The sequence below is a fragment of the Hylaeus anthracinus genome, unplaced genomic scaffold (genome assembly GCF_026225885.1).
Source record: "Hylaeus anthracinus isolate JK02 unplaced genomic scaffold, UHH_iyHylAnth1.0_haploid 11989, whole genome shotgun sequence".
Classification (NCBI taxonomy): domain Eukaryota; kingdom Metazoa; phylum Arthropoda; class Insecta; order Hymenoptera; family Colletidae; genus Hylaeus; species Hylaeus anthracinus.
The window spans coordinates 17,754,863-17,774,692 of NW_026534337.1; the positions used below are offsets into that span (position 1 = coordinate 17,754,863).

At 39.0% G+C, this 19,830-nt stretch overlaps 3 protein-coding genes across 7 annotated transcripts; 1 reads left to right on the plus strand and 2 right to left on the minus strand.

The window, feature by feature from the left end:
• Positions 1-42: 42 nt before the first annotated feature.
• Positions 43-3,085, minus strand: LOC128887639 (probable asparagine--tRNA ligase, mitochondrial). The gene is made up of 4 exons (XM_054143750.1): positions 2,851-3,085; positions 2,091-2,662; positions 1,554-2,001; positions 43-1,465 (listed from the first exon to the last, which is right to left on the minus strand). Exons 1-4 carry the CDS (start codon positions 2,974-2,976, stop codon positions 1,205-1,207), a joined length of 1,407 nt encoding a protein of 468 aa, XP_053999725.1. The 5' UTR covers positions 2,977-3,085; the 3' UTR covers positions 43-1,204.
• A 107-nt stretch (positions 3,086-3,192) lies between these two features.
• Positions 3,193-19,252, plus strand: LOC128887650 (uncharacterized). 4 transcript variants are annotated; one of them, XM_054143765.1, is made up of 7 exons: positions 11,339-13,027; positions 13,127-13,335; positions 13,997-14,163; positions 15,642-15,778; positions 16,411-16,587; positions 17,822-18,028; positions 18,074-19,252. In XM_054143765.1, exons 2-6 carry the CDS (start codon positions 13,180-13,182, stop codon positions 17,992-17,994), a joined length of 810 nt encoding a protein of 269 aa, XP_053999740.1. In that variant the 5' UTR covers positions 11,339-13,027; positions 13,127-13,179; the 3' UTR covers positions 17,995-18,028; positions 18,074-19,252. The 4 variants fall into 4 exon arrangements, with proteins under 4 accessions (XP_053999743.1, XP_053999740.1, XP_053999741.1 ...); XM_054143768.1 differs by lacking the exons at positions 11,339-13,027; positions 13,127-13,335 and adding an exon at positions 3,193-3,244; XM_054143766.1 differs by having other exon boundaries at positions 11,339-13,335.
• LOC128887640 (limbic system-associated membrane protein) lies at positions 4,056-8,223 on the minus strand. Of its 2 annotated transcripts, none has more exons than XM_054143751.1 (10): positions 8,029-8,223; positions 7,528-7,629; positions 6,861-7,088; positions 6,603-6,724; positions 6,227-6,368; positions 5,466-5,563; positions 4,980-5,282; positions 4,609-4,801; positions 4,442-4,495; positions 4,056-4,317 (listed from the first exon to the last, which is right to left on the minus strand). In XM_054143751.1, exons 1-10 carry the CDS (start codon positions 8,066-8,068, stop codon positions 4,196-4,198), a joined length of 1,404 nt encoding a protein of 467 aa, XP_053999726.1. In that variant the 5' UTR covers positions 8,069-8,223; the 3' UTR covers positions 4,056-4,195. The 2 variants fall into 2 exon arrangements, with proteins under 2 accessions (XP_053999726.1, XP_053999727.1); XM_054143752.1 differs by having other exon boundaries at positions 6,861-7,079; positions 8,029-8,220.
• Positions 19,253-19,830: the final 578 nt, after the last annotated feature.

A 19,830-nucleotide genomic window follows, 5' to 3' on the forward strand; every position in this document is an offset into this window, starting at 1 on the left:
TCTCTCTCTCTCTCTCTCTCTCTCTCTCTCTCTCTCTCTCTCTCTCTTTTTTAATCGTATGATCATGTTTCTTTTCTTCTTTACATATTTTTCTTTCCATTTTGTATACCTGTTTTTACTTGTCTACCTTTCGACTGCCAATACGGTAAAAAAAATCAGTTACATCCTCTTCACTTTGAAACATCACGCCGTATAAGTTAAAGCGTGTGTTTTAATGTATGAAAGTGTAAGCGTATGCGTGTGTTTAGCTTTTGTTAATTTTAATTAAGGCGAAAAGAGAATAAGAACTGTACATAGTTAATGTAATCAAGACGATTTAATTAGAGCAAGATAGCGTAGTAGCATTCCCAACACGAAAAGTGCAATCGCATTTTGTGACACAAGGATGTCAGAAATGTAACACTGACGTGCACAAGACTAATTAAGAATTTCATACCGTTTGTACTTTGTAAAAATATTCGAATGGTACTCGATGCATTGTTTTCTAGATATATGTCGTCTCTGTTTTGATTTTACAAAACACAAAGACGAGGTCCCGCAAGAAGTAACGTGAAATTACCCAAGTCTATTAGATATACTATACAACTTGTGTGATATAAAATTGTTGATTATAATGTATATAATATCAATACTAAAATAATCGTGATGATAATGGGTAAGGAAGAAAAACAGTTACTACTAGAGGATTATTTTGTTGTATAAAAAAAAAATATTGTTGATTATTCGGGGTCTGACTGCCTTTGGTTGCTTATTTATGATCCTAAATTTACCTTTCTAAAATATCCCTTATAATAATCGTCAATATGCTGAAAAATCATTAGAGGTTAACTATATAAATATTTGAACAAATAAAATTGCATTAATATGAAAAGTTACTTTTTAGTTGAGATTTGTTTCGATATTCAATAAAACTTATTTTTAGGAAAAAAATATGTATCGTAGTTAATTTTACTCTTCGTCCTTGGCATAATAAAACTATATGTAATGTCGAGCGTTAAGCTGATATTAAATGATGCTTTCTGTACACATCAGAGAGTAAGCTTTAAAGGAAGAAAAAAAGAAGAAATTATCTTCCGAATTACTTTGTATAGATATACTTTACTCTTTTCATAGAATGGCCTTTATTTATTATAGTATTTGAATAGCAGGTGACAGCTACTTTGTTTAGGAAGAATCAAATACACAACAATCCTGAAAATTTTATTCATAAACTGCAATTATGAGGCCATCTAGGAAAGGGGATAGTATCCTTGATATTTGATATATTCAAAATACATTGTAAAAATCTTTCAAAGCCTAATCCAAAACCAGCCGTCGTAACATTGCCGTATTTACGAAGTTCTAAATACCATGAAAGATTACATGTTAAAGGTAATTGTGATTTTAATTTTTCATAATTATCTTGACGAATACTTCCTCCTACTAACTCCCCTACATTAGGTACCAAGAGATCCATTGCAGCAACCTTTAAGAAAAGTAAAGCATGTATCCACTTGGTATATAAGGTGTTTGTTACTTAAAAGCTCATACATCTCTTATTTGAGATTTCTCACCTTTGAAGTATCATCTTTACATTCTTTCATATAAAAAGGTTTGATTTCTTGTGGCCAATTTATGACAAATACAGGAATATTATCGTTATATTTTACTAAAAATAACTCGTGCTCCTTAGAAAGCAAAGTTCCATACGTAATAGGCTGTTTGAATTGATTAACGTTATTTTCTAAAATCTTAATTGCATCGTCGTACGTTATACGTGCAAACTTTTGATTCAACCACTGTGGTTCTTGACAATGAATCGACTGAATATCAGAAGCACCCTTTTCAAATACATCTTTCGTAATATATTTTATGAATAGTTCAACTTGGTCTATTAGATCGTCGATAGTATCGACAAATGCCAATTCAGCTTCTAACATATAAAATTCAGATAAATGTAATCTCGATTTAGAATTTTCAGCTCTGAACGTTGGTCCAAAAGTATATACTTTTGTAAGAGCTCTGAAAAAATGTAACGATTCACGTATACTTTTAAGACTGGTATATATTGCTGGTTATTTATCGCTTAAAACATTTTTCATTTTAATCACCTTGCAGCAACTTCTAAATGTAATTGGCCAGAAACTGTTAAAAACGTGCTGGCATTAAAATACGATTCTTCTTCTGAAATACCATCCCTTTTCATACTATCTAATATTTGCGTAGAATGTGGTTTTACTAGAAACAATTCACCAGCACCTTCGCAATCATTGGAGGTTAAAATTGGAGTATGTATACGAATAAATTGTCTATCTCTAAAATAATTTTCAATAGCTGAGGATGCTAAGTGGCGTAATCTTAATACGCTGGAAAAGTTTCTGGTCCTTGGTCTTAAATGCAAATATTGTCTAACATATTCCTCGGAATACTGTTTTCTCGGGGCAAAAGGATATCCATCCATAACATTGCATGTACCGATCACAGCGATATCACTTGCGAGTAATTCAACCCTACCGTCGGAAGCCAAAGCTAATTCTCCTTCCGCTTTGATACTGCTTCCATAACTTAACTCATTAGGTTTCATGGATTTTGGTACAATAATTTGCAACATTTTCGAAGTCGATCCATCGGTGATGTCAAGAAAAATAACGTCTTTCATCTTTCTGACTGCGCGAACCCAACCCTATATCAATAAATCATTTAGAGCAACTAATATCATGGATATTAAGATAGATTTAGAACTGATAGAATTGAGATAAAAAGAGATTTCTGTATTTATTATAATGAATGAAGCGTATTACGAAAAAAGGGTGTAGAAAAATGGACAAGGTGAATTATCGAGGTACGAAAAAATAATAGAGCACGGCTAACCTGTACTTTTATATGTTTTCCAATCGCTTCTTTGAAAGTAGTATCAGATAATTGCAACATACTATGAATATTGCACTTGTAGAAATTGAAGTTTACGAGTGCCCTTTTTAGAAATGTGGAGAACATTGTAAATAATATTTTAATAGCAATATTACGGAAGTTGTACGGTTAATAATTACACTAGTGTGGTCAGATGCAGATGCCTTAGGGCTCAGGGGCTGGGGGCTGGGGGCTAGGGGCTAGGGGCTGGGGGCTGGGAGCTGGGAGCTGGGAGCTGGGAGCTGGGAGCTGGGAGCTGGGAGCTGGGAGCTGTAGTATCAAATATGTGAATATGCAGCTACAGTATATGTACGCGTTCAGCGGTTCAGTGTGGTTCAGCGCAAGCGGTCCCGAGGTAAGTATCCCAAAGTATCCCGAGCACCGAGCACCAAGCACCAAGCACCGAGTACCGAGTCTCGAGTGGTCTCGAGTCCCGACGTCCCGACTCCCGAGGTACTCGAGCTATAAGCATATACTGCAAACAGTATTAAAACAATGTACGAGTCATGTAAAGTCATGTAAGTTTATGACAATTTTCGACTCGTAAGCAGTTGCGAGTGCGGTGAGTTGTGCAATTGTGCACAGTTGTGCAGTGTGTTTGTGGGTTGTGACAGTTTGCGAGTGACGGACAGTAACGAAAGCAAGGAGTATAAATATAAAATGTATAAAATATTGAATCCACGTTTTTAATTAGTCAGTTTGGTAGGTAGCGACGTAGGTAGCGCGAAATTTTATAATCGCCATTTCCAATATAATATTATGAATTATCGCTCCCTTTAGTTAGTGGCGGCATCCAACAACAACGAGGAAAAACTATTTTCACTTGAAACTTGGCCGTTACCTCACCGATGGCGCCTCTGGTACTGAAACCAGTATTAGTATAGTATAGTTGAGCGATTGTTGCTATGTTTGGAAGCGAATCCTTTCCATAGTCAACGTAAGCTGCTTACATTTTACATTTTACATTTACGTTTTAGATCCTTTCGTTTAAACTGATATAAATAAGGGTTTAGACAGAAGCGGTTCCTAGCGATGGTTTACATTTTTTGGAAGCTTGAAATACACAACGAATTTCTTTTCTGAAAAATGTCTACGTTTTATTTACAATCTTAAAATATACTAACTTTACGCTACGATATTTTATCTATGTATATATAGAACCCAAATTATATTTCTTCCAATGTTCTTCTCTTATTCTTGTTTTCTATCATCTATCATCTATCATCTAACAATTATTCCATGAAATAGCTTAATTTGATGCACGAGGCGACGACAGTATTTTATACAATACAAGTGCCTTCAAACTTCAAAGGTACACGCTAAAAGTATATAATACAGGTATCATTATCATTATCCTTGCTCGATTGATAGTCGATCCGCTTATTCCAGGACCAAAGGAATAGTCTTTTGCCAACGATGAGAGGACCACTGTTGACAAAATGATTTCAAGTAATTTTTGTTATGAAAGTTTTGCCATGAAAGTTGATCGAGTAAGAGGATGTATTAAACAACATGATGTTTATAACAACGTTATCGTTAAATAATAGTTTACCTGGCACGATTTTGTCTTCTTGTATCGCGTTCGTGATGTAGTTTTCCCTGTCGGCTGTAATAAATTATGTAGGTCGTGAAAACGCGAAATGGCGAAATGTTGAATAGCCGATGCGTTTGTAAGAGAAAAAAAGAAAGGAAATATGATCATTTGTCTTGGTTACTTACGAGCGCCTTCCGTCGCGAATCGTATTATCTCGGAGGATTTGCTCCAGCCGTAACGGTTTTTCGACAAAACGAGAGCTTCGTAGTGAGTCGCTTCTTCCAACCCCGTCAAATTAAAGGAGTACGTATGAATAAAGCTATTGGCATCGTTGCCGCTCGGTATATACAACGTGTGCCATTCTCCAGGGACACCGTTCTGACCAACGGCAACGGCAACGGCAACGGCAACGCCAATGCAGCGAATAAAAGGGATAAAAATACATTTGATTAAAATACATTTGAGTTGGAGAGAAATGGTTACTTGTATCGTACAACAGTTGTATCGGGCAACATTCATTTCGAAATATCATAGAATAGAAATACCCTGTATTTACCCTGTATTTACGAAATTTGAACTCGTATTGGACGATCGGACTGTAACTGTCGACCTCCCAAACGAAATTATACGAGGTTTTCGAGAGACTGTGCGAGGTCTTTTTGAAGACGGCGGGATTCGCAACACCCGATAATTCAACTGCCGCCTCGGTGATTCCCAACGAATTAGAAGCCCTGCACAGATAGAAACCGTAATCTGTCGTCCTGACGTTTCTTATCACTAAACTGTGATCGCTCCCGGCATTGTGCTTCACTACTCCGGACGAATACTTGACGCTTCTGTTATTGAAGTACCACTCCACCTATCAAAAGGGTTTTCCACCGTTAGAACATTTATACAGTATGTACTAAAACTTTGTATTCTCGAGATTATAGACGCGTACTAACGTTCTTTAACACGGACTAAAGACAAGTGAACAATTAGACCTAGAAGCATCATCAAGTGGTTTGGTTGATCAAAAATAGTCTAGTAAAATTGTTCTCACCGTTGCCTCTGGCCAAGCGGTCACTCCGCAATGCAACTGCACTCGAATCCCAGGCGGTGCGTGCATCCAGTTTTTCGTCATCTCGATTGTCGGCTTATCTGTCTTGTTCCGAATCGTCGATTGACCGTATATGAAAAAATATCGATCTCGTGACTCGTAACTCGTAATTCGTAACTGGGTTAGGTCTATTTATTCGATAAAACGTGCATCTATTGTAAGATTAGGTAGGCAAAGCTACGGAACATTTTCACAAATCACTTTGAATTTCAAGTAAAAATATCCCTTAAATGGGGGATTGGTCGTAAAGGTACACCGCCGTGTTTTCTGTTGTCAATCTTTCCCCAACCAAGTCTAGAATTGCCGTATATTAGATGAAACGTGAGTAATTGTTTAACACAACGACAAAGCGACAAGTTTAATAAGAAAGGTTCTCAAGGTAACGTTTCATTCGCAACATTGCGATTGACAATGAAAATTATGATTAATTCGATGAACGATTATTATCGTAGCAAAGGACTTTAAGCATTTGTACATCGCGTGGCTGCAATTAGATCGTACAGACGTACGATCGGAATACTAAACAGAGGAGGACAGTGGAATATGTTGGGCAATTTCCTAATTTAATCATGACCATTTAAGCGTGGATGGAGGATGCCAGCCGCCGTATACTTCCGTACGTAGAAACGAGCATGCGTGACGTAAATGTAGTAAATCGAATAATATTATAGATTGAAAATAGTTGTACCGATCCGTTGACTTACATCTAATGTACAAGTCTATGGTCGCCGTAGCTGGTTCACCGACGTCGTTGTTAGCGATGCAAGTGTAACGACCAGCGACGCTGGGACTTTCAGCGTGAAATTGCAAACGCGATCTGTCGTATAAGAATGGTATTTCCCCGTCCTACGTATAGATAAATAGAAATATTTTTATCGTTTTCTACGTTCGATTTACTATACATACACTTGTATGTAGACATGGAACCGCGTTCGATGACCATTTCACGATTTAATCATAACGAATTATTTTGCATCATCTACGCGTCATGTACCTATTTACTATATTTTTCAAAGTTGGACAATTATATTATTGTATCATATATCGACGTACATCGTACAATAGAAACGCGCTGATTACCTTGTTTCTCCAGGATACGATAGGGACCGGAACACCTTTCGCCACACACGCCATGTCCACTTCCTCTCCTAAATTTACTTCCAACTTTCCGGATTCTGGCACTGGTTGAACGCTGGCCGGATCTGCGAGCAATGTTACCGTTCGACAAATTGTTCGGTTCCCTCTTGTTTCTACATATTTACTCTCTCCTCTCTACCTGTTTACCATATTATAACATAATTTTATGCTATATTACAGTATATATATCGCTGCACTCACACATCACTTCGATCTCGTGTACTTGCGTAGCGTATCCCCAGGGAGCTGGTCGAGACGCTTGACACACGTATTCCCCGGTATCGTTTCGTTTCACATGGGAAACCTCCAAGCTACGGTTCGAGTACATTCGAACTCTTTCCGGTGGTACATGTCGCGGCTCGCCGCTGTCTGCCAAAAGGATCCCGTCCCTCCACCACCTCACCATAGTTTGCACTTTATCTGGATATACTTATATGTATGTAGATAAAGGGACATGTACAAATAGAAGAATATTTTCAATCCTTTCGAAGGATTGAACGGTTGAGCCAACGGTTGAACCGTTCAAGTCAACTTGAAAACAACTAAAGGGCCAACAAGTTGGTACTCGATCCGAATAAAATCAAGTCTTTAATCTACGGCGATCTTAGAATCGTTGATCGTCTCAACGTACACAATGGTACACAATTTTCCGTCGATATCGCGACCAAATAAAGTAAACGTCCAACAGGTAGGTAATCGATCGTACGAGTAGCTACATAACCATAACGACATCGTATTTATTCTTGCTTTACGTGGACCTGAGATCTGATTGCGAGTCTGACACAAACACGTACCATTGGGGTCATCTTCAAATCGGATTCAAAACCGATACCGATAGATTCGAATTGGATATAAAAGATAGACTTACCAACATCTTCGACGTAACATGGAAGTAAAACCGTATCATTCTCGAATGTTTTCACAGTCGTTGGATAACTTTTGAAGCCATTGTTCACCGCACCACGATTACCTGTAACGAATCATTTCGAAGCACTTTCATTTTTAATCGAGTCGATCGGTGCCTTTTTTTTACCTCCTACAAAACAGCTTACGAACAATCAGTTTCACTCTTTCGATGAAACATTCCAAATATGTTTATTATACCGAAAAGGGTTCACGACTCGTGTAAAATATTAATAGTATTAAATGTAATTATAATATATTGAAAAGAAAGGAGAGAAACAACCGGATCAACAATAAATTTATTTCAACGAATTTCATTGGAGTCGAAGGGAATTTCTTTGAAAATCGAATAGACACTCGGGCTTAACATTAACGGGATATACGCGTGGACCTTTTATTTGTTTGTTTTTATATGTACATAAAAGTATGTAGCTTAAGTTAGGTACATGGAAAATGTTTAGCTTACCTGTGATGAAAATGCAAAATATCCAAAACAAGAGCACCATGTTACGATAACATGAATAAACACTTTTAAATCTTGAAATAAACGACGAGCAAAAAGAATTACGAAGAAAAAAAAATACTATGTATTCACAGCCGCACTGTTGCACGCGCCAACTCTTGGACTTTTCACGGGACACTGATCTTGGATTAAGATCGTATTCCTACGATCTTGACGCGCGCGCGCGCACACACACACACACACACACGTAAACTGTAACACATGTGCTTGTCCACACGCACTTGTTGTCACGTGTAATTATGACCAGTTGTCCATTGTACAATTCAGAGATGCTCATGTCGCGACCCATGGAATTGTTGAGCGATATTTCCAAAGGTACTCGAATTTCCTCTTGAACAGCAATTTAATCGAAATATCACAATTTTTTATTGTATCACGTGCCAATTTCTTTTCTATGGATTTACTATTACTAACTCAACGTGACGTAATATTTTATAAAGTTAATATTACAAGAAGAAAAGAAAAAGAAAAATACTTTCACCACGAGTTTGTAGTTGTTAGGAATCGTAGCGATGTACATGTATGTACATTGAATTATTCGGAAATATTTGTCGAAAAATTTGAAGGGATCTTTATTACATGAGAACCGTCGTCACACCCTACTGCATCGTCGACTACATGTGCACAAGTACATGTGCATAGGGTATACATGTCCATCTACCATCACCGAAGGCATTCTTCTGTAATTTGTTCAATTTACGCACTGACACGTACGATACGTACGATACGTACGATACGTACGATACGTACGGTCATTCATCGAGTTATCCATTAAATCGTTAATCTAATATATAAATCGACGCGACGACTTTTAATAGGAGGCGACAAAGAGTGTAATCCTTTCGATGATTGTAAACAAATCAAACTATCGTTATTCATAATGGGCATAGATGGGCGACATTTTATTCGTATTATAGGTATACCTAACCGACTGATGCAAATACCGTATGCCGTATAGTATAGCGATTTATTTTCAACGTTTAATAACGTCCATCAAATAGCCATCGAGATTAGTTTTTATTCTTCTAAAGCGTAGACGGGAGAATATTTGCATCGGATAGTTGGTGTAGTCGCATACATGTATGTTTCAATCGCGAGAAAGGTTTCTCAGCTGTGAGACGCTTTTTTTCTTAGATGTAATGTAAGCGAATCGAATAGCGGTTACACTGCGATTACTCGTACGATACTTATTTTCTTGCAATTGTTAGATTAAAGACTATTTTTAAATTATGAGAAAAATTCATTATGCGATTTCTATTGTCATGGACTCGCGTACACGTTTATCATTAGAATGATCGCAATAATTGGCCACTCGAAGGAGCTTTACACGTACGCTGCTCGTATTAAAACTTTACTCGCGAAACTACTGCGTGTAATAAATGCTTGGTGCACCCCGAGACTACGAATAATGGACGCAGGGCTAGACGATAATTATTCGATACTTTGGGTTTTACATCGGCGTTAGCGTCGCCGTCGCGTCGTAGAGAAAATGGAAGAAACGATCAAAATGAGAAGGAAAAAAGTAGGGAAAGAACACGGAATAAATCTGCGCCTCTCTCTCGTTCTCTCTCATTGTCAGCGCTCTCGAATCAGCGAGTGTACTCGTACTCGTACTCGTAGTCGTGCGAATCTATGTGAATATGCTTAATCCAAACTGACAATGAACAAGGCACTTTGGAGCGGTTCTCAATTATTTCATACACTCAATCAAGTGGCATATAGAAGGCCTTTTAAAGATAATTGCGAAATTTATTTACCGGAAGGTCAACCAATTTTAAATGCCTTACTTGTAATCAGTTTTACTGTTTGTCTAAATACTCTTACGACAAAAATTAATAAGACGACATAGCTGCGCATATTTATACAATATATTTTGCTTGTTGCTTATCGCTCGATTTCTTTGTTAAAATGTTTATTAATAGAGTGATAAGGGAATTTGCGGAGTTTACGGTGCGGTGGTGATCGTTATTCGCCAGTTGAACGTTGTCATCGAGTATTCGTGTCGTAGCAGACAATGACTAACAATCAAACTAAAAACTCATGGTTTAATTAACGGTAATTCGCTGAAGCGCCAACCCCAAACGCGACATCGTCGCCTCGCGTCGTTTAGGTTCAAGCGTGTTCACTTGTTCGGTGTTGACGGACAGTTGAAAGGAATATTTGCTAGTTAAGCTCGGAAATGGGATCAATTGGGTGGATCACGCTGGTATACCGGAAACATTTAACGCATCGATTCCGAAACGAAATCGGTTAAACGTTCCAAGTAGAATAATTCCGAGAAACGGACAAGGCAATATATTAATTATTCAAAGGCAAATAGCCGTATCAAGATTGGACGCACATCGATGAACAAGGTGCGTGACCAAACCACAGAGTATGGATGCTTATGCCTATGCCTATGGGCATCGGGTTCGGACTTTGGAATCGATCCAAGTTGCTTTCTACATACATAGATCCCATTAGCGCTGCCTATCAACTCGCCTCGTAATCATAAGCCAGTCGACTATCGACTAGTGATAATGAGAAGCGATACGAAATGAAATCCGATTATGCTAAGAACCACGACAAACGCTTTAGTTTGCCGTGCGGTTATACGGATACCATCGGATACCATAACATTTGGACAAATTGATCCAACGATTCATCTTTCCGATGCATGTTTCATTTTTGCAAGGATAGACTAGGTCTGTCCCGGCAATCGATCAATTTATTTCTCGAGCAAGTTTTCCAATATTTTGGTCTACAACTTCATACATATGTACGTTAAAACAACTTGGAGTGGCAATTTTAGCGAAACTGTAAACAAAGTATTATTAGCTATACGATTAGTATTAGTCACGATTGTACACGGTTCATTTCTCCCGTCGCGCGTTGTCGAGAGAAATTGTCGAATATCGGCAGCGCGTGGATTTGTCCGCGCTCTTGCACTTTGGGATCGATGATAAAATATGCAAATAGGACGCGACGGGGTATAAAAAATTCTAGAAATACCGCGACGCGGACGGCCGCCGACGCGGTCAGAATGGTGGCAACGACAAGCGTCAAGCGAATTCGTGTGCAATTAGTTGTTCGGGGCACGATTCAAATCTTGAAGCTGACGCCTCTTCTACGAGAATATTGAAAGTTAAGAGGATAACCGGCGAGTTCGTTAATCTTTTTGCCACGATCGATTCATCGTGGAAAAGATTTCAAATAGAAAGCTTCTATAATATTGTACATATGTATATTGAAAAGAAGTTCGATAACATTATTATATAGGAAAAATTCATTATTTTCCGTTCGGGGGATAAATACGATGTGGTATTCGAGAAATTGTAGAATTTCAATTCTACGGAAAACGTAATTTAACTTAATTTACGTTTTTCCCGACTACTACAGGACTTGTTTCATTTACGAGGAAACGAACACGCATCCTGGTAACCGTGCACACGTTCCGCGCCAATGATGAAATTACCTTAGGATAAATACAAAGGTTGTAATCGAAACAGCCAACCGAAACGATTTTGAATTTACATTTCCATCGTGGTTTGCGTTTCTCGATTACCGTTGACCGGGCCGCGGCCGAACTGCAGCGGTCGTCCTGATTTTTAATGGATGCAAAACGAATGCATACATTACATGCACAGCGACATGCAAATCGCAGAGCACAACATAGTCGTCGCGTGTCGTTGGACGTGTTCGCGCTGACATGACGGCTTTCTCGGGAAAAATAATTCTTTGGAGAAAAGATTAATTTCGATCACATTTTTCAGTCTCTTTAGTCATTCTTGTTGTTTTTTTTCTTTTTCTTTTTTAACGAATCACCAGACTACTACGACGATGTTTCTTTAACCGTAGCAGCACTAACAATCAAACGATCTCACAATCCGAATTAAAACAGACGAAACATGGATCCATTTTCGTTTCCGTCTTTGTTTAACAGGGTCAATCACAGCTGCAGGCTAACGTAAATGTAAATTCACATCTGCCGTAGATTTTGCACTCTCATTGTGTACATACGTGTGTATATACTATACATATGTACACCGAGTCATCGTGTGCTTTCGATTCGATTCGAAAGTTCCTTTCATTTATTTCATAACCACAAATTCAGATCTAACCATATCTTTTCTATTATAAATAAATGGGTTTCGAATTATTCGAATGGAGTTTGCACGTTGTAACATGGTAAAATTAGTTTAAAAATCAAGTAGCGTAATCTGGTAAAAGTCAGAGGTGCAGTTTCTTCGACGAAACCTATTTCAAACATTTATCCCGAAAATAATTTGATCTTTCCGTCATTTACCTAACACAATATCTCATCATCATAAAAAGATGCGACGAGATTTTTTTTTTTTTTTTTTGCAAATCCATTAGCCAACATTTTATAATAAACAACACGTGCATCGAGATATCGAAAGTGAGAATGAATGCAATACGATGGTCAGGTAAGGTAAGAGACTGGCGTGTCGCGTCGGGTCGCGCCGCGCCGCGCCGCGCCGCGCCACCCCGGGCCAAGTCAGACATGCGCTCTTAAGGAGAAAATTGTGCCGGCGAAAGGAGTTGTGGTCTGTGGTGTGGTGTGTGATGTGATATGGTATGGTATGGTGTGGCGTGGTGGCAAAACCCACGTTTCAGTTTGTCGCGTGTGCTGACACGGTGCGCATGTCGTCTTGTGGAACGGTCGTCGAAGGATGTCGTGAAAACTTGAAAAGTCTCGGCGAGTTTCATCGAAAAGGAGGCCAATACATATATCGAGGAATGATGAAGTCGAGTAGAAGGAGGACGACGACGACGACGCCGAAACCAATAAAGTGCCATGTTACGTTAACATTTACGAATCGTTCCTACCGAGAATAATTTGGTCACTTTATTCGAGTATTCTTTTTATGGATTTTGCCATCGCCAAAAACAGCAACGATCCAACAAACAACTCTTTTAATTGACGTCGTCTAGTCTACTTGTAAATAGAGTGTTTCTTTCGTTTGTCTATACGTGTACCTACACCTAGGTAGGTATATCTACCTACTTGTACTCTGAATGTAATCAAGTTCATTTTTAGCCATCCGATTTAACAATAAATCGGGCGATATTATTACGCGAAAAATTGTAACAATGACGGAATCGCTGATACCGTCGGCGTCGGTCAGTAACAACCAAACGCAGACGGAAAGCCAGAGTCACGGTCAAGCTCAAGCTCAAGCTCAAGCTCAAGCTCAAACACAAGCGCAAGATGAGAAGAACGAGAAAACGGAAAAATTTGTTTTTCTGGTAAATTAATGAAATCGTTTTACTCGTTTACTCGCTTAACTAAATCTTATTCTTAAGATTAGGTAGAGTTACTGCGTGCAGTGCCATACTACCAGTCATTGTATTCGATCTAATCTTCTGTCGCAGAACTTAAAGCCAATATTCCAGTCGGTTTACAAAATGTTCTCTCGTGGTTATCGATCATTATTCGTACGAAAGATATCGAGGTTCAATTTATTGTACTGTACTGTACGCGCAACGAATCGATGTAGACTCGATTTTTAATACATATCTACGATACAATAATGTTTCGAATTCTTATTTCGGATAAAGGATAGTTTTACTCGTTTCGTTTTGTTTATGATTCAATAAACGTCAGCTGCATGAAGAATTCTTTATATTTATACCCACAGACTCAAAGGCTCAAGGGCTCAAGGGCTCAAGGACTGAAGGGCTGAAGGGCTGAAAGGTTCGAGGATAGCTCGCGATTGCCGTGTTTGCAAATATCGGAAGCCTACCGTATCGAGTATTGAAATCGATGCGGTGCATTCCGCGATATACATATGTAGGCGCATGTGTGTGTGTGCGTGCGTGCGTGCGTGCGTGCGTGCGTGCGTGCGTGCGTGCGTGCGTGTATACTAAAAAAGTGATTAATCGTGTGTCGTTAAATTTTATTTCACAGCAAATACAGGATATCAATAGCCAGGTGGCACAATTCCGCGATTTGCTGATAAACATCGGGCAACCGCGAGACTGTCCAGAACTCCGTGAGAAAATTCGAAGATTGCGTCGAACGTGCGTAGAAGCGTGTAAAGGCACGTCTCATCTGATACTGCCACAAGTACGAAGGTACGTAAACTTGGCGTAATTTTCTGTCTAAAATCTACTTAAAGATACGAATCATTGAAATCGAAGAAATGTGAAATGAAAAATAATAAAGAAACGAGCCAAGTACGTATTACCTATTACCTATTACCTATTACCTACTGTACCTATACGATACAAGTATCTTTTTGGAATATCGGAGTTGGTAGCATTAGCTAAAGTAGCATAGAAAACGGGGCGTTTGTTAGGTAATACAACATAAAAGCACGAAATAAAGCTGAAAATAAAGAGGAAGGAGAAATCGTGGCACTCGATTAACTGGTTTACGTGAATTACACCGAGCCAAACGCGAACGTGAACGCGAACGTGAACGCGAACGGTCGGACGTTAAACGAAGACGTCGCGTTGGGCAAACTCGAATTGCTTCCGGTTAATGAGATTTCAATTAACGCGGTAAATGGATTGCTACGATACATGTTGAGCGCAGTCACGATCGCAAACATGTTTGTGACTGGTTTCCGTTTCTTGATGCGTGATATTTCAGATTTTCAACGACTCAACTTGAAAACACGTTATTATCGTGAGTCAAAAATCCCAAAATATAGTAAAAGGCATTGTCTGCTCGCATTGTCCGCTCCTAAAGCTCCTGCTATTTGTCCAACTTATTACGACCGTATTTCTTCCTCTAAATTATAAGATTAATTGAAATTTTTGTATGGTCGTCGTATACCGTGAACCGTGAACCGTCAACATTGCATGCTTGTGTACAATTATACCTGCGCAGAGAACCTTTTATTATACCTAAATAAAGAAAATCCTCTTTAAGTCTTACTAATCATGTGAAAAGAAAGTAACATTAGCGTTTCTGAGATATCTCTATATGTTCGTAACAAAGAACATAATGAATTTCACAGGATTTCGATTGGTCTTTCAATCGAGAACAATGGCTGAGGTTTAATCTCCAAGGATTTTCCGGGCTTTGAAACATTTTTTTCCACGAGTTTGCCGGTTGCTAATGAAAATGTAAATGTTTCATCGAGTTCCTTTCTCCTCTCCTCTGCGCTCTTCTTAATTCTTTCCGGCCAGCAATCCGCAACGTGCAAGCAATGGACGAATCTCGATGTACGACTTGCATTTCGATGTAAATTCATTTCTCAAATTCCTCCGAATTTTTCAAAAGAAACAGACTCTTTGGTTTCCCGAGTCGAAAGTCGAAAGTCAAGCACGCGATGAATCCTTTATTGGATCAGACCTTGCTGGAAATCCTGTTTAAAATTTATAATAAAATAAATGACACACTCGAAATACTGCTCGCTTCATACAACCCATCTTACAAAATCTTGTATCTCAAATTACTTATCTTTCTCTGGTCACGTCGAATTGCGATTAATTCGTCGCGTCGCGTCGCGTCGCGTCGCGTCGCGTCGACCGCCGAGTGGGTTGCAACCGAGTTCCGATTATATCATTTCTACTCTATGCCAGCAATCACGTCTATCTTTCAGGACTACGGACATCGGGATCCCTGTGGACAGTCCGAATTTGATGCTTCTGTTTTACGCTGTTCAACTGTTTCTACGCGAACTCTACAAAAGCAAAAGTCTCATTCGTCTTGTGCCCATGGATATGACCGAATATTACGGTAAGCTACAACTACTATAACAGTCATTTTGTTGAATCTTCGGGCTAAAGCTGGAACTTGGGCTTAAGCTTGTCGGGTCGAGGTTACGCAGAGCTGTTTAAATAAATTTACAATGAAACCGTGACGTGACCATGGATGATCATGGATGCTAGGTATGTATATCGACTTGTCGCCCGATCACACCTTGTCCAGTTGCCACTACGATGATGAAATACAAGATTCTGTAGCACCTCTAACTTGCGAGAGCTAATTTACTAAGAATTTTGTCAAATCAAATGAATCAAACAAAGAATAGTTGTAGCATTCGAATATTGCTAATAACTCGACGATTTTTTCTTTCTCTACGACGCGACGCGACGGCGACGGCGACGGCGACAGCGACGGCGATGCGAAACGATCCAACGGGTGGAACATACCTATGTATGCATACATGTATGTACACGTATGTAGGTCTCCACGAACAAATTGCGAGTATTCATATTTTCGTGAATATCTTTGGAACTGTATAGGACATATCGGAAAAAGTTTCCGTCAACGTTTTATGTCTTTTAGTATCCTGCAATGTGTCACAATGAAAAACATGAGAAACATACTATGTAATTCGATTCGAACCTTTTATTCTCCCGTTTCAGAATCGCGAACTGGCTCGTCCAAGATTGGCAACGCGATCTCGCAAATTGTTTTGTGCGCGCAGATTACACCGAATTTCTACGAGGAGGAACTGTGCAGTATTAAAAAAGACTCGGAGGAAATTCGAGAGCTGATTGACCAACTGCAAGAGTTTATGCCTCAGTCGGACGGCGATATAGGTAACATCATACTTTTTCAGTTCCCTCGTCATTTTCATCTCCTTTCTCTCTTTTCTCTTCTCTCGTCTCTCTTTTCTCTTCTCCCGGCGCCGGCGTTTCTCTATTCTCTCCTGTTTCTTTCAATTTTTATAATCATGATACGGAAAATATGATTTTCAAATGGAAAGAATACATTGTTATCAAAAATGTCAAGAGTTTCGCAACCGATGAAACTGAGATGTTCGCAGCACCTTTTATCGATAATTTCCTTCGAAACCTGGTCGCAATTGTTAACTCGATCACGTGTATCCGTGAACGCATCAGTCTGTTTACCCTTGTTGATACTTTGATCTATGTATATGTATATTGTATATGTGGATGTAGATATAGATGTAGATGTAGATGTACACATACATCTTCCTTCCTCGACCTCTTTATCATTTCCTCCACATACATATGTATACAATCAACTATCCCTAATCGGATTACTCGGGAGGCCAAGGTCTGGAATTTCAAAGGAGACTTATTGTTAGACGTTTTTCACCTTCGCCTCTGACTTTGCCTCTGACTCTGACTCTGACTTTACTTTTATAGCTTTCCATTGATTCTACAAAACAACCGTATTACTTTCGTCATATTTCCTTCTACTAGTTGTCAGAGAAGAATTTCTTTTTCTTCAGACCAACTTTAAATTCTGCGAAATTCCGTTTTGTCTCGGTTTCGAAATAGATCTGCGCGCCATTGTGTCATCGATTGGAATATTAATGGTGAACTCGAAACTCTGTCGAGGGAATAGCGTTAGGGGGAATTAGCGAACGGTGCTGAAAGAAAGAACGAACGGGATGTGACATTGAACGAAAACCGGGTCAAGCTCAAGCGGAAGCATGGACTTCCCTTTCCCCTCGGCGTGCGGCGCGGCGTTCTACCACGGGACGGGAAATTCACGCTCGAGAAAGAACGCGTGCGGCCGTAATAGAGGGAAATAAGAAAATGAAAAGGACCGTCCGATTTTTTCTCTTGCGAGTAAAATTCCCAAAAGAGAACTCGTCGCCCGTCAAGGTTCTCGTGCATGCTGTAACTTGACAATTTCTTAACGAAACTAGACGAGCATATGCATATGTATTATGTATATCTTTACCTACTTACATACGTGTGCGTTTACCAAAATTTCTGTAAAAAAAAATACGACGCAACGTTGAATCTTGGAGTGCCACTCGCTTTTCAGTTAGAACGATCATTTGTTTTCCGTTTGCAGAGAAATACACAGCTTTGCAGAATCTCGGAAGCAAGGGCATCCGTATTAACGGCAGACGAACGCAACGACGGAATCAAACCAACGACAAACCTAGTAGATCCGCTAGACAATCCTCCTATTTTCGCGGAGCTCTGAATCTCTTCTGTTGCACTGCGAAAACTAACTACCTTTAAATTAATCAGACATCTCTTTGCCAAACGAACAAGAATTTCATTTCATTTCATTTCATTTCATTTCATTTCATTTCATTTCATTTCATTTCATTTCATTTCTTCGACACACGTATAAACACTTTCCACCTACGTTTAACTTCTAAGCAAATCCCATTGACAAGTTATGAGTTTTGAAACGCGGAAGAGTATCTTCACCAGTCCATTTTAGACTGCAAACACCTTAGAAACCAAAGAAAACCATTCGTGATTCAGAATTGTGAAATGTAAAACTTCAACTAGTCGATTGGTCGATAAGACCCTGACGCAAGCTTTATTTAGTTTACAAGTCTAGATCGATAATATATGTATACATACATACATACATACATACATACATACATACATACATGCATACATACAAAGTAATTATATTTTTTTAACAGAGCTTTATTTTCAACGGAACTACTCAGAGTTGAATTTTATTCATATTTGATGAAATATTAAACTCTCGGATCAATTATCGCATATTTTCCATTATTCGATTTGTACCAATGGTCGTAGAACGCTGTCTAAATGTATCTACTCGTCGACAAAAAATGTTGACATTTGTTCGCCTGATTAGATACAAAAATTGACAGCTCGTACCTTCGTATAACAGCTCTACGACTATACTTCTTCTGTTCTGCTTCTGTTAACTGTGGTGAAACATCATTTCAAAATTCAATCTTGGTGGGTTAACGTTCACGTTCACGTTCAGGATAGGTGAACATAAGCGGGCCCAAAATTTACATTGAGTGTATATCGTTTACAAAACAATTACAAATCCCACTGATTAGATTAAAAATTATAAAAGTAAAAAACTCGATACTAATCGCGTTAGATATTAACGATTCCAATATATTCTTGTACGCGGACCAACATGGACCACGTGTCGCTCGTTTACCATAAGAGTGACACAACTAAATCGATATTATGAGATTTTAAATACAACAGATATCGCTAGTAGTGTATTTCTGTGATAAATAACGACGTATATCTAACTTGATTATTTTCTCTCTCTTTCTCTAGGTAAGAATTTTTTTATCTCGTACACCTTAGATTATAAGTCGAATTACTAGGAGGAATTGCATTGTATTATATCTAGATGTACTTTGACAAAGGAAAAGGATATATCTATATACAAAGTCTATCTATACGTATACATTTAAATATTCATACAATATGCACACTTTAAATTAATTTACAAACAAAGTGTATAACGAAAGTGTTATTGTTCTGTATTATAATATACAGGGTGGCCCAAAAGTCGGGGAGGAGCCGGAAATGGGGGGTAGCTGAGACGATTCTGAACAACAATTTCCTTTGCAAAAATGTCGGATGGGGTTTCGTTAAGGAGATATTAAGGGAAAACCCCGACCAATCAGAGCGCGCGTAGACCGTTCGAGCGGCCGCGATAGCGAAGGCTACGCGCTAGGCGGCAACGTCAATGTCCTTCGATGCACGTCGAGTCACTTGTTCGCGTACAACCGCGGCCGTCAGCGCGTAGACTTCGCTACCGCGGCCGCTCCAACGGTCTACGCGCGCTCTGATTGGTCGGGGTTTTCGCTTAATATCTCCTTAACGAAGCCCCTTCCGACATTTTTGCAAAGGAAATTGTTGTTCAGAATCGTCTCAGCTACGCCCCATTTCCGGCTTCTCCCCGACTTTTCGGACACCCTGTATATACATATATATGTATATGTGTACAGGGATCGTTTTACCTCTCTCAATAAACACTACACTAATCTACTATGTTATATGTTACCAAGTTAATATTAACGACAGCTATCGTCGAAATTGTATAGTTCGCGGCTTAAT

Bases quoted from the DNA above. Each gene is read 5' to 3' on its own strand.
- LOC128887640 (XM_054143751.1), bottom strand. From the start codon at position 8,068: ATGGTGCTCTTGTTTTGGATATTTTGCATTTTCATCACAG. The intron at 5,564-6,226 runs GTAAGTCAACGG...GGAACAAGACAG, and splicing joins CATAGACTTGTACATTAGAT to ATAAGCCGACAATCGAGATG. The intron at 4,802-4,979 runs GTAAATACAGGG...GCCGTTGGTCAG, and splicing joins TCAAATTTCGTAAATACAGG to AACGGTGTCCCTGGAGAATG.
- LOC128887650 (XM_054143766.1), top strand. From the start codon at position 13,180: ATGACGGAATCGCTGATACCGTCGGCGTCGGTCAGTAACAACCAAACG. The intron at 13,336-13,996 runs GTAAATTAATGA...TTTATTTCACAG, and splicing joins CGGAAAAATTTGTTTTTCTG to CAAATACAGGATATCAATAG. The intron at 15,779-16,410 runs GTAAGCTACAAC...CTCCCGTTTCAG, and splicing joins GGATATGACCGAATATTACG to AATCGCGAACTGGCTCGTCC.
- LOC128887639 (XM_054143750.1), bottom strand. From the start codon at position 2,976: ATGTTCTCCACATTTCTAAAAAGGGCACTCGTAAACTTCAATTTCTAC. The intron at 2,663-2,850 runs GTTAGCCGTGCT...TTATTGATATAG, and splicing joins GAAAACATATAAAAGTACAG to GGTTGGGTTCGCGCAGTCAG. The intron at 2,002-2,090 runs GTGATTAAAATG...ACATTTTTTCAG, and splicing joins CATTTAGAAGTTGCTGCAAG to AGCTCTTACAAAAGTATATA.